This window comes from Sinocyclocheilus anshuiensis, unplaced genomic scaffold (genome assembly GCF_001515605.1).
Source record: "Sinocyclocheilus anshuiensis isolate Anshui unplaced genomic scaffold, SAMN03320099.WGS_v1.1 scaffold1053, whole genome shotgun sequence".
Taxonomy (NCBI): domain Eukaryota; kingdom Metazoa; phylum Chordata; class Actinopteri; order Cypriniformes; family Cyprinidae; genus Sinocyclocheilus; species Sinocyclocheilus anshuiensis.
This window is the reverse complement of record NW_015555711.1, coordinates 1609932-1624358: the sequence shown is the minus strand read 5'-3', so window position 1 is coordinate 1624358 and position 14427 is coordinate 1609932. Positions and strand designations below refer to the sequence as shown.

General features: G+C 34.6%; 1 protein-coding gene across 1 annotated transcript; it reads right to left on the bottom strand.

Moving 5' to 3' along the window:
- Window positions 1-5139: 5139 nt before the first annotated feature.
- hsd17b10 (hydroxysteroid (17-beta) dehydrogenase 10) lies at window positions 5140-10367 on the bottom strand. Its single transcript, XM_016465158.1, has 6 exons — window positions 10293-10367; window positions 9706-9870; window positions 9404-9568; window positions 9044-9172; window positions 8431-8539; window positions 5140-6102 (listed from the first exon to the last, which is right to left on the bottom strand). The coding sequence occupies exons 1-6, from the start codon at window positions 10314-10316 to the stop codon at window positions 5912-5914; spliced, it is 783 nt and encodes a 260-aa protein (XP_016320644.1). The 5' UTR covers window positions 10317-10367; the 3' UTR covers window positions 5140-5911.
- Between the last annotated feature and the right edge of the window lie 4060 nt (window positions 10368-14427).

The following is a 14427-nucleotide window of genomic DNA, read 5'->3' as shown; positions in this document are numbered from 1 at the left end:
CTTGTGAAGTGAAAAGCCCGTTTGTAAGAAACCAATCCATCATGAAGACGTTTTTAACTTCAGACTGTGGCTTCTGGGTCCATAGTCCATAATAACGCTTCCTCCAGTGAAAAAATCCATTCTCTTACTTCAAAATCCACTGACGTATAACTGTTTTGAACTGGAGCAATGTTATGGATAAATGACTAGTATTTTAGCCGAAAGCAACAGTTTAAAAGTGAAAAACGTCTTAATGATGGACTCTCATTCTGACGGCACCCATTAACGGCAGAGGATCAATTGGTGAGCAAGTGATGTAATGCTAAATATCTCCAAATCGGAAGAGACAAACTCATCTGCATCTTGGATGGCCTGAGGGTGAGTACATTTTCAGCAAATATTCATCTTTGGGTGAACTAGTCCTTTGATAGAGATTTGAGCCTCACACAGATCTGATAAGATCCTCCAAATGAGAAAATAAGTAAATAAGTAATACATTTTTTTACTATGTTATTACTCGGTTCGAAATGCTTTTGTAATTGCGGTGACCTGATAACACGATTTCTATGATTTCCTACACATTGCCGTGTCTCAAAGTAGGTTGTAAAGAAATTACACCCACCACGGCACCGTTGTTATGGCGATCCCTTTAGAGATCATTCCGCCGTGTTCAGGAGATGCGTGCTTCAGATGCAAAGCTTTTTCCGCGGTGGTATTGTGAGGATGTCAGTGTCTGACCCTCATGAGAGGCAGTTACTGTGTTCTGATTAAATCGGATAACCTCTATCAGCTTTATGGTCATGCTACAATGAAGCGCTGGATGAGGTCAGAAGTCAGTGTGTGTTGCTAAAGGAGCGCTGGATCTTCATCACGCTCTCAAAGCTATGATTACAGGCTGTTTCAAAGGCCATCCAGAAAACGCTATATACTCACTAGCCTCTCAGGAACACAACTGGCTTTTAATGGTGCACTGAATGCCCAGTAAATATAAAAAGAATCCCGTTGCTGGCAACATATATATAACAGAGTGGTATTAAAGTCACAGGAGGTGATTCTTTATGTGACCCGTGTATGTTTGTTATCCTGCAAGCTACAAGCACTCTAATTGACATCCAAGCCGTACAGAACATGTGTGTCGGAACAGACATGAATAATAGCTTTATTTGAGCATACGCTTGTAAAGACCGAATGTTGTGGGAATATCTGTTCTGCCGTGGCTAGTTGGAGGCCTGCTGTGTTGATTTGTTTTCTCTAGCATCGGCAGCATTAGTGGATTCCCTCCTCTGTCTCGAATCCTCAAGTGGGCACAAATACACATACAGATACAGGATTACCGTCCCTCAGCACAAAGACTGCTACTGTAGCCTGCGCTCAACAGATAAAACCAACACAATGCCTCTAATAGGTCCCAGAAAGACACCGTATCCAATGTTTCAGACAAATGTATTTGTTTTCATGAAGGATAATATGTAAATGAGCAGTGTCAGGCTGGGTTACGGTATTGTCGGATGTGAAAGGTATTGTAAATGTGGGATTGAGTGATAATGCTCGTATTCAAACCAGCCAATAGTCCTACACATCTGAGATCTTTGGGACTCTTTAGATTTAATGACTGGGAATCATCCTTTCGCTGTTTCTTTAGTGGGTGCAGTCGTCCCTTTAAGATTTCTGGGGTGTTTTTCTTGAGTTTCCCAAAGTTTGTTTGTTTTTCTTGCTTTTGGAGGAGGAATCCTGTTATCCTAAGCGTTCTCACGGCAGTATTCTCTGGAGATTAAGGATTGAACGTCTCAGTGGGACGTCGCTGTGCCGTTTAATTACAAACACCCAATTCTGAAAGCTGTTTCTGTTCATGTGCTTTCTAATGACTCTCCAAGTATGATTCTTCTGTCACATTTTTTATGATGCTAAAAATAAGCTTACGTTTCTTCATGCAGTATATATTCATTATAATGCCATAGAAGTTTTTTCTCACAAAGACTGCATTTATTTGCTCTAAAATACCGTAAAAACAGTAATATTGTAAAATATCACCATTAATGATAACTGTTTTCTATTGTAATATATTTTATGTTCAAAAATAGGGGTGACAGATAAAGGGTTAAATTAAAATACAAATTTTTATATAAGACTCCTAAATAGATATTTTACCAGTTTTTTTTTTTTTTTGTTACAAATGATGTAGGAACAGTAATAGAAAAAAAAATTCTACATCATAACAGGAGTTCTGACCTTTGTCACAAAAAGTCTTATATATAAATTAAAACCTCAAAATTCGTCATGTGAAAACCATTTTAAAATCGGACATTGCATTAACATGGAAATCAAAATCATATTACAAAATGTATTTGTTCATGAATTAAAACAATTAATTAAAACAAGTTTGGATAGTGCATTTTATGCAGTATATATTCATTATAATGCCATATAGAAGTTTTTTTCTCACAAAGACTGCATTTATTTGCTCTAAAATACCGTAAAAACAGTAATATTGTAAAATATCACCATTAATGATAACTGTTTTTTATTGTAATATATTTTATGTTCAAAAATAGGGGTGACAGATAAAGGGTTAAATTAAAATACAAATTTTTTAACATCATGAACATAAATGTAATTACTGTCACTTTCGATCAATTTAATGATTCATTGCTGAATGAAAGTGTTAATTTCTTTGAACATAAAATCTTACTGCTTTTGAGCAGTAGTGTTAATATATTGCATGAAGAAAATGAAGCTTATTTTTAGGATCATTATAATATCATTGAGTTCATTTCCCTCCAAATTCCCATTAACATAATGTAAAAACTCTCATTCCCAGTATTATGTTCTCATACTGTCATGTGGAAATAACGTATCATTTAAATTCCAAAATTGTAATAATCAGTAACACTTGTGTGTGTATTTTTCTGAAAGCATTATGGTAATAGAAGAGAAAATTTGATGTATTGTCACTACAAAAAATAAATAAATAAAAAATCCCGCTGACCTTTAAATAGGCTTCATTAAATCAAAGTTTTTTCCCCTTGTTTTCTGAGGGTTACCCATCTGCACACAATATCACTAATAAACACTGCTGATATCTCACTGATATATCTGAAGACGTGCATATGCATATTTTTTTTATTGAAGGGAATAGGTCGGTCTGGCTGACCCAGATAAATGACAACCAGCTCAAATTCTTGCCTCCTTATTTCTGCATCTGTCCTCCTCTTCAACAGAGTCTCAGCCTATATCCCTTGTTTTTTCTTTAGACTACGTCAAGGAGCACACAGCAGGCTAGACATTAATTCTTGGGGATCTACACTGATAAAATCAACATGAAGCACTGTCTTTTCTATATCTTGAGGGATTTCCGAGACCGCTTGTTATCCAAATGATGCATGTTCATGCTGTCGATGCACGTGTTTTTAAACGCCGATCAGGTTGTCGCGTGCTTGTGCTGTCTGCCCTCTAGAGGTTCAGCATAAAGCGGTCTTGTGTTCTGATTACACCCAAACTCTCCTATTTACACACTCCGGGGGGATTGAATTGTCCCGAGCACATTAATAATGCATATTGATGAATCGGTCTGTTAGTGTGCTCTGGAGTTGCTTTGGGAACAAGCACCAGGACGTCTCTTTCCTACACTCCTCAGTCTTTAACGTTGTCTTCACACAGCCTCTGTTTGTCCTCTGCGGAAGCCACAGCTCCATTGTTAATAGTGAAAGTAATTTTCCTGACAGTGCAGAGATCTATGGGATGACAGCAAGTGTCCATCAAAGCTGTCCTAACTCACGGCCCCCTGATAGATGCATGACATGATGGAGCAGACGTTGGGCAACACATCAGAGTGAAGTGAGACAACACAGTGACACTCAATAACCATCAGCCATGATTCAAACCACTCGCCTCAACCTGATGTTTGATCTAACAGCTGTTTCACTGCACACTCCACAAATGTATGTTTGACCCATTCCATATGGTTTGAAATGTCAGCTACTCAGAGTGTGCAGTAAATAGTAGATCAAATTGAAAAACATAAGAAATAATAATAATAATAAAACATAGTAATAATATGGTAAATTGGCTGTCAGGAAACATTAATCATCCTTGCATATTTCAGAACCAAATGGTAACTGTGAGAATTGTTAATCTCTGAAGTGTAATCGTGTTAACATGGCCTGTGTAGATTTTAGGGTGGACTGAAATAAATGAAACTGAGATTACAGTGGAACTGCCACCCTGTGCACAGAAATCTGTGTGTGTGTGTGTGTGTGTCTAAAGCAGATTTACAAACATCAATCTGGGCTTACTTTAATTATGCACAATCTGTTCAGTAAAGGATTTAGCAGGACTTTTGTGCACAGCTGCCAATATTTTCCAGTTTTACTTTTTTTGGCTGGTGATGAGTCTTACATGCTGTTTAAGTAGTTGTATATTTAAGCCATGATTTAATACTTTAAAAAGCCACAAAAAAAGCCACAACGATCTACAGATATAATTCTTTATCTGAAAGATATACCGAATTTTTTTCTAACTTATCTAAAATAGCATTTACAAATCTTTTTAATCCTGTTGCAATAAAGATCTTTGACCTTGTCAATCAGCATAAATCACATGCAAGTTGTACGAGCTTCCTGTCCTGATTGTCAAAATAAGCTCAGTTCTGCCCTCTGTTGGTCTAGTTCTTCACGCTGACACAAAATGCTTGTAATTTATCTTTAAAAAAAAAAGAGATGTAAATGCAAATAAATCATTCTCCATTTAGAAGAGGATCACTTTACAGCAAAGGAAAAAGAGAAGAATTTTTGAGTATCATATAGAGCAGTGATTCTTTTTTTAGAGCAGTAAAACTTTTCTGTAGTCAGTTTGTGTAGGCCTAATATCTTTTTTGCTTGAATGCTGTTAAATTTTCTATAGCTGAAAAAAAATTAAATTATATTGTATTTTACCATTTGTTTGTAGTTTGCTGTTTTGTTCTTATTTTTAATGACAAAGTTATTCAACTGAAATAACTATATTGAGATATATTGTTATTGTGAAATAAAATGACTTGCGAGGATGGAAAATTGCCTAAAAAATGCTCATACAAAATAAATATACAAAAATTTTGACAAGTGAACATTTTCACCATCAGAGTCTTACAAAGCAAATCAGAGCAAAATTAACTTTTATTTGGCTTTATCTTTTTAGCTAACTTGTGTTGCAAATAGTTCTATACACAAAGCATAACACTCACACTGGCAACAATTCAAATTTTAAATTGCAAGAAGTAATGTTTAAAAAAAACTTTACATTTCACATTCTGTCATTTATTATTCCGTTTTGGTAAATTATCCAGATAACTTAGTCTGGTATTGTATTGAAGTCATAATTTGTGACAACACTTAATAGCAGTAGATTTCATTTGAATTGTATGAATAATATTTCAAATTTGAATCATTTTAAGTCATGCTGAGGCCCCCTAGTGGGACCCAGACACCCGGTTGAGAACCACTGATATAATAGTGATAAGTCAGTATAGTGGCAAATCCAAAACATTTCATATTGATCATCTTTCCTGGAGCTGTATTTAGTTCACTGCGGTGATCCATGAGCACCGCATAACTCATAACTCATTCTGTTATGTTTTACATATTTTATTTTACACAAAAAGATATGTGGATACCAGAGACATTGTTTGCATGACTCCTGTACAACTTTATGATTGTATAAATGCATTTACTATGGAGACACTTCAGTCATTAGTACCTCAGAGGCACAGAAGTGCAGTCAGTATATAAATACAAGACAGACTCTACAAGATTTCAACTCATGGGAGTGGTAGCACTTCCTCTCAGATACAAAGTATCTTAACTTTATGCTGAAAATGCTTAGTAAGTTTAGTTCTTCAGTCACAGACCAGTTTTGGATATTTCAACTGGAGTTTCTCTGCTCTGTTTCCTTTTTTCTTTCAGGGTTGCATGCGGATGGCTCCGTCCAAGCGAATCACCTCGCCGTTGATCATGGGGTTTTCTGCTATTGCAGTCACAAGGTGTGCAAACTCCGCTGGATCTCCCAGACGTGACGGGAAGGGCACCTGTCTGGCCAGGAAGCTTTGCACTTTCTCAGGTAATCCTGCTAGAAGTGGGGTGGAGAACAGACCTGTAGGGAAAGAAAATGGTATGGAGGATATAACTGAAAAGGTCTCAAAAAAAGGAAAAATACTGAATTAACTGTGTTCAAACAATAGGGAATTAGAGATGTACCCTGAAAATCGATAAAAATGGGTGACAATTCAAGTTGGTTGAGATGTTAAATGAATCGCGATACAATTCAGGGTGTGGTTTTATATGAACGTGTCTCTGATGGCAACTGACTACTTTCAGAAAAAGTTTAGAACGTATTTTATTTTCATCTTGCCTCTGTATAATGTGTATTGAAGTAGTGTTTATAAGCACAGCGCTGCTTTGTTTACAGTAGTAACCAAGGAAATGCTGTATCGCTGCTGTTCCATAAGCGCCACCTGCTGTCAGAGAGTGAATTTGCGTTCTCATTCCAGGGTTTCTGCAGACATGAATAAGTTAAATTTTAGACTTTTTAAGACCTTTTTAATACCACCTTATATGAAATTTAAGACCTAAACCTGTAATGGAAATACACATTTTATTACATACATATACAGTATGTAATATTTAATGTGTATAAATTAAAAAGAAAACAAAATATCATTGCTGTAATAAATGGCATTTATTACTATGATATACAGTGAACTTTTCATGTCAGCAGACAATATTCCATACAGAATATCCCTGCAAAATAACTGCATCACTGAGATTTTTGATGGAGTAAATCATTTATTCTGAAGTAATATTTTCATCAGTGTTCTATCAGCTTTTACATACTTAAATCTGCATATTTACCTTTACAAAGGCCTATTTTTAAACCGTTTTAGTTGCATGCATCATCTTTCATGTCAAATTATTAGAATTTATCAGTAAATTCAATATACACTATAGGGCTGCTACCAGTCAGATTAAATAATTTACACTGCAAATAACAATAATTATTTATATTTTTTCTACGAATCTTTGAGTTAACATGTACTAAACATGAGTGGAATTTGCACCGCAGCGCCCCCACAGCTTGATGCTCATGACAAGAATAGCATGTATAGTTATCTTTATTGAAGTGAATTAGGTTTAAATCGCCGTCATGCATGAATTATATTTTTGCAATTTTACACATAATAAGGTCCGTCAGACTGAAGATATTTTAGCGGTAATGAGACCAAAAATAGTTAAGACCCATCGGATCCGAATTTAAGACATTTTAAGACTTTTTAAGGCCTTATATTAGGAAAACGTTATTTAAGACATTTTAATACTTTTTAAGGACCCGCGGACACCCTGTCATTCAGTCTGTCTGCTTTTATGTGGTTTTATGTAGCATAATTTCATAAAAGAGTTAAAGAGTTCGATTCTCATGCTAAACATGGCCAAAGTGTCAAAACACGATTTGAACATATGACGGAGTAATTCTGTGTCAAATACACTCCTCCTGGGTTCGTATAAGTTTCGGAAAGTGTTTTTTCGAGCATGGCCCTTCATGACGACATGAAGGGTGGATTTCCTTGTATGGGCATTTCTCCTGTAAGAGCCCACGGTGACCGGAGGGAGAGTGAGAGCGAGTGGATGGATGTGAGGGAAAGATTACCTTGTTCAGCTTCCCAAAGAACCCAGCGTTATGTGAACAGTGGATGCAGTTTGTTTTTCCAGGGCATTAATGGAGTTTCGCAAGTGTTTATTTGTTCCCGTAATTTCGGTGACAAATGTTTTATAAACAAGGCCCAGTCTGGTGCTGGATTTGCATATCGTTTGATACTGAAAATGGAGCAGTCCCAGGGATAAAAGATCCCGGTCATGATTGGGAACCAGAGAGGTAAGTGAAACTGCATCAATTTCTGCGTTTTGTTGGCAATTGGTGCGCAAGTTCTCGTGACTCTTTAGCTCCGCCCACGGCGCACCTCCAGGAGCTCAGCTGTTTTCGGAGAGAATCGTAAAGCTGTATCTTTCTTTTATAAATATGATAAAACTAAAGACTCTTTGGAGATATGAAGGATGCAATACTATTCTATATGTACTCAAGATTAACATGAGATTGGGCAAAGCTGTGTGTTATGTCCCCTTTAAAAAAAATTCCAAGCCAGGAAAGAGCACATGCAAAGCCTTAGTTTAAGTTTTTATAGGCATGATAAAATATTTGTATTATTTATTTATTTGATTTGGGATTTTTTTTCAATTTCAATTTATTTTTGTTATTGGACAAAAGATATTTCAATTTCACAAAGAAATGTACAAAAAATAAAATCTGAGAAAATCTGAGTGAATCATTATATCCCTATCAAACAATGAATTTTCATAGAGCAATGATGGGACACAATGAAAAGCTCATTCTGTTTAGAAACAAAATATGCATCTCAGGGACACTGACCTGGGGCAATGGTGACCACACGGATCCCCATTGGTGCAAGGTCTCGAGCAATAGGAAGCGTCATACCCACAATCCCACCTTTAGATGCAGAGTACGCAGCTTGACCCACCTTAAAAAGACAACAAAACACATTACAAAACCTGCAGTGATGCAGTGTCATAAATCTGTAAGGTTAAAGTACACTACTGTTAAAAAGTTTGGGGTAAGAGTTGTCTTATTCACACCAAGGTTTTTTCTTTCATAAAAAAATACAGTAAAAACAGTAATTTCGGGAAATATTATTACAATTTAAAATAACTAATTTCTATTTTAATATTTTTAAAATGTAATTTATTCCTATGAAAGCAGAATTTTCAGCATCATTACTCCAGTCTTCAGTGTCACATGATCCTTCAGAAATCATTCGAATATGCTGCTCGTGAAACATTTATTATTATTATCAGTGAAAAGAAAGTTAATTGAACAGCATTTATTTGAAATAGAAATCTTCTGTAACATCATAAATGCCTTTACTGATCAACTTAATGCAGCCTCAATAAAAGTATTTCTTAAAATAAATAAAAGACATCTTACAGACCCTAAACTTTTGAACGTTAGTGTATAGCTGATATACCTGTCCATCATAAGCAGCAACACTGGCTGTGTTGATGATACAGCCTCTGTGTCCATCTGCATCAGGCTCATTCTTTCCCATCTCCCCTACAGCCAGTCTGATCACATTAAAAGTCCCAGCGATGTTCACCTTTAACAGATCAAATTCAAAAAAACATTATAATATATGCAATAACATGGCATTACCTGTCTTCAGATTTCAACTATCTCAAAAGAATGGATGCTTTAGAGAAATAATAGCGATAAACTTTACAGTGAAAAAAAGACAGCTGCTATAGGTTATTAAAAATAGTCATCATTTGTAGAAATATGAATCAGTGTCATGAGGTTCAGGCAGCACTGTAAATACAGTGAGGCTTACAGTGATAACACGAGTGAAGTCCTCCAGACTGTGAGGAAGGTCCTTCTTAAAGTTGTATGTTTTCACAGCCACAGCTATCCCAGCACAGTTCACAGCCAAGTCCACTTTGCCAAACTTCTCCTTGGCCAAATCCACAGCCGATCTCACATCTGACTCCGACGTGACCTGAATTAAAAAACAAAAACCCAATCAGAAAAAAAAATAAAAATAGTTCATATTTTCAAATCAAGCACTGCTCCCTAAAAGCGCAAGAAGAGAAAGTGGAAAATATCAAAAGGCCATTAACAATAAGTGTCACTCACATCAGTAGGTGCAAATGCACATCGGTCTCCGAGAGCAGCGGCCACCTTGTGTCCATCTGAGCTGGGCAGGTCCAGGATCACAGCGCTGGCACCCTGACTGATGAGCCGCTCCACAGTGGCTCTGCCCAAACCAGAGGCCCCTCCTGTCACCAGACCTACCATACCCTGCCACACAGTCAGTAAGGTCACACTGGAACACAGCCTGCATGGAGCTTAGTCATGTTTCATTATACAACAAACACAATTCAGTCATGGCTCAACTGTAATATGCTGCAAAACAATGAGGTTTAAGCCTACAGCACCGGAATTTAAGAATAATGTAATAAGCAAGAGTAAAGCTGGTTAATCGCCATTGTTTCTAATGTTTACATATCTATCAATCACTCTCATAACTGCACAGAAGTTCCCCTGAAGTAGTTAGCACTGCGGCTACAGCTTCAAAATATAGTGAGAAGAAGTGGAATACAACCACACAACGACGTGCAGACTAAAGCGAGCTGCAAAGCAATCTTGAAATATTGAACTTCAGGACAGACGACTTTTTTGAGCCAGTACATTTCTATTAATTCATTCAATTTCCCTCTCACCTTGACACGTCTGATGTTCGCCATATTCACGCTGTAGCTGCTTGGGTACCAGTGGTGACGTCACCGCGCGTAAGCGCTCTGCAGCCCAATCAGAAATACGGGCAAGACAACGCCCTTTAAGCCGATTGGCTAAAGTTCATTTGATTGACAACGTCATAGGAAGTCGCACGCCAGTCGGTGATCATTCAGAATTAAAAAAATAAAAAATAAATTTAAAAAAAGATCATTCAGAATTATTATTATTTTTATTTTTTTTTATTTATTTATTTTTTTTATTTAGTGACAATTCACATACAAATTGACAATAAAAGCAAAAATGTCAATAAATTCAAAGAAACAATGATTGTAAAAAAAATAAAAAATAATGCAAATGAAGGAAGAAGAAAAAAAGAGAAAAAAATCTAAATAAATCAACAACAAAAAAATATGAACTATATACAGAGGGGTATTGAGAACAAATCCATATCTCTAACTACAAAATAAGTGCAAAGGTCCTTAAAAAGGATAAAGTTTCAAGGCTTTACAACAATCTATAGTCTTTTTTGCTTTAGAGTTCCTTACATCTTCCATCACTTTAAGATACTGACAGAGCTCAAATTTAAATGGTAAAAAACTAGGTGTACTCTTTGACCATCGACATTTATGAATGTGATATTTCCCTAATATAATAAACAAATTAAGAACAAAATATAATGCAACACATTGGCTGCAGACAAGCCCTTGCCCTCTTTTTTTTTTTTCTTTTTTAATTGCTTTATTTAGTGACAATTCACATACAAATTGACAATAAAAGCAAAAATGTCAATAAATTCAAAGAAACAATGATTGTAAAAAAAATACAAAATAATGCAAATGAAGGAAGAAGAAAAAAAGAGAAAAAAATCTAAATAAATCAACAACAAAAAAATATGAACTATATACAGAGGGGTATTGAGAACAAATCCATATCTCTAACTACAAAATAAGTGCAAAGGTCCTTAAAAAGGATAAAGTTTCAAGGCTTTACAACAATCTATAGTCTTTTTTGCTTTAGAGTTCCTTACATCTTCCATCACTTTAAGATACTGACAGAGCTCAAATTTAAATGGTAAAAAACTAGGTGTACTCTTTGACCATCGACATTTATGAATGTGATATTTCCCTAATATAATAAACAAATTAAGAACAAAATATAATTTCTTCTCTAAAGGCTTATCATAATAAAATAAAACATTCTTATCTTCTAAAGTAATGTCAATTCCCGAAATCTCTTCAAAGAAGATCTTAAAATCACACCAGAATAATTTAGTACAAATACAATTAAAAAAAAAGATGGCATATACTTTCATCATTCAAATTACAAAACACACATTTCAAATCAATATCCTTCTTAAATCTTTTAATAACCTCATTTACTGGATAAATACAATGAATAATTTTAAATGAAACCTCGCGAATCTTATTGATGACACAGTATCTCCTGGAGATCATAAAAGCCTCCTCCCAGTTAATGTCCTGGAAGCGGGAATTCCAAAAACTTTTAGCTGGGGGTATCCTAAAAGGCCGACAAATCTGTTTAAGAAAATTATTATTGCATTTTTTATCAAGAATACTTATACCATCTAACTTTAAATTTAAGTAATTAGTTATATTCAAATCAAAAGCATCAGCAGCCCGCAGCAAATGAAGAAGACCAGAAGGTATAGCATCAAAGACCACTGCATAATCCTTTGCAGAAATTGGAAGTTTAAATTTATTTAAAAATTCTCCATATGAGAGTAAGAGACCATCAGGATGATGTGCTGTTCTGAACCAATAATCGAAAAAAAGTGTCTTATTCTTATATTTAATATCTTTATTGTTCCAAATCAAACACCTGTGGGGAGAGAAATTATGTTTGTACACCAACAACCAAGATAACAGAGCTTGTCTATGAAAGTTAGACAGCTTAATGGGAATTTTATTAACATCAAAATTACAACTGAGGAGAAAATTAATACCACCAGTTTTGTCAAAAACTACATTTGGGATATAGTACCATAATTGGTTATTAGATTTAATACAATTCTGAATCCATTTAATTTTAAATATAGCATCAGATACTTCAAAGTCAATAGCATTTAAACCACCTTGATGAAATAAATTACCTAATATGTCTCTATTTAAATAATGTAGTCTATTCTTCCAAATAAAGTTATACATTTTCTTATTTACTTGCCTAATAATTGACTTTGGAGTATCTAAAACCATTGCTGTATAAAATAATCTTGACAGTCCTTCAGCTTTTGATAGTAATATTCTACCATTCAAAGATAAATCTCTAATTAACCAATAATTAAATTTCTTTTGTACATTATCAATCAATGGAAGATAATTTAAATCAATTCTTTCCTTCTGATTTTTACAAATTTTGATTCCCAAATAAGAAACATGGGTTTTAACTGGTATACCACACAATTCCACCACACCATCAGGTATATCTTTCAATGGAAACAGTTCGCATTTATTAATATTTACAGTTAAGCCTGAAACTGATGAAAATGCATCTAAACACCTAAGTGCTGCATCTATTTCTCTGTTACTTCTTAAAAAATAGTTGTGTCATCTGTAAGCTGTGAGCATTTTATTTCTTTGTCAAGTAAACAAATACCCTGAAATGGATTCTTTTTAATGTGAAGACACAACACTTGCATAACTAATAAGAATAAGAAAGGAGCTGCAGGGTCTCCTTGTTTTACGCCTCTAGAAGTATTAAATCTGGGAGTTGTGCCAAAAGGTAATTTAATAGAAGTATTGCAATTACTATAAATCGTATGAATCGCTCTAATAATATTACTGCCAAAGCCAAAGAAACCGAGAGTCTCCATCAAGAATGAATGGTCCACAGAGTCAAAGGCTTTATAATAAACAACAAATAATATATAACTTTCTTCATGAATTAAAAAATTATAGTCAATTAAGTCCAAAACTAACCGAATATTATTTCCAATATATCTGCCACGCATAAAGCCAGACTGGCAGTCATCAATAATTTTATCCAAACAAAGTTTCAACCTTTCTGCAAATATAGTTGATAACAATTTAGCATCATTATTAATTAATGATATGGGCCTCCAATTTTCAATACTAAGTGGATCTTTACCTGACTTTGGAATAAGTGCTATTAAACTTTGAGTCATTGTAGGCACCATTTGCTCAGCTTCCAATATTTCCTGAAAAACATGTAAAAGAAAATCATTCAGAATTAGCAGCGACCTACATTTAATATATTGATCCGCTAAAGGTCTCAAAACATTTCTACATCTGATTATTCGATTTGTGCAGTATTTCTCACCTTAATTCTATTGCTGAATAGTCTTTACCTCAAATATTAAATCACGGTATATTGTATTTTCCTGTTGTTTCTAATTTGCATTAGAAAAAAATCATAAATTTGCATCTTTGCATAATCCAGAAAGGATTATGTGTTTATGAAACACGTGAATGAAATTAAATTGTATTCCGGTTTAAAATGTGCTTCTGATTACAGATGTGATTGGGATTACACAAGATTTATATTTTAAAGACAACCAGTTCGAAGGGAGCATAATTAGCTTTTTGGGTTAAAATAATTTCTTAATATGAAATTCGAATGGTATGACAATTAGAGATTAGACTGTACAGAAATTTAAATCTACACACTAATACACACTATAGGCAATGCTGATGTTGTTAACATTAATCATTTGAGAATAAAGTATAACAATAATAATAATTTGCATGGTTTGATGTGATATGAGCTAACAGATCTTTTGATTAAATCACCATTGGTACAAATGGTGATACAAAGGACAAAAAAATAATTTGACCAGTGTTGGGAAGTACGTTACATGTAACTAAATTACGTAATTTAATTACAAAATAAATGTAATTGTAATCAGTTACAGTTACTGAGAAAAAATGTGTAATTAAATTAAAGATACTTATGAAAATGTTAACAATTACACCGGGGGTTACATCTGAATTTTTTTCACACACACATCCACATACAGGTTTAGAAAACATACAGATTTCTTTCATAAATTGCACTGACTGCTCTAAAATATGAGACAATGTTTCAGGAGTTTAGGACACAGAATAGGACACATGCTCCTTCAATAACCGTTTTATTTCCTAT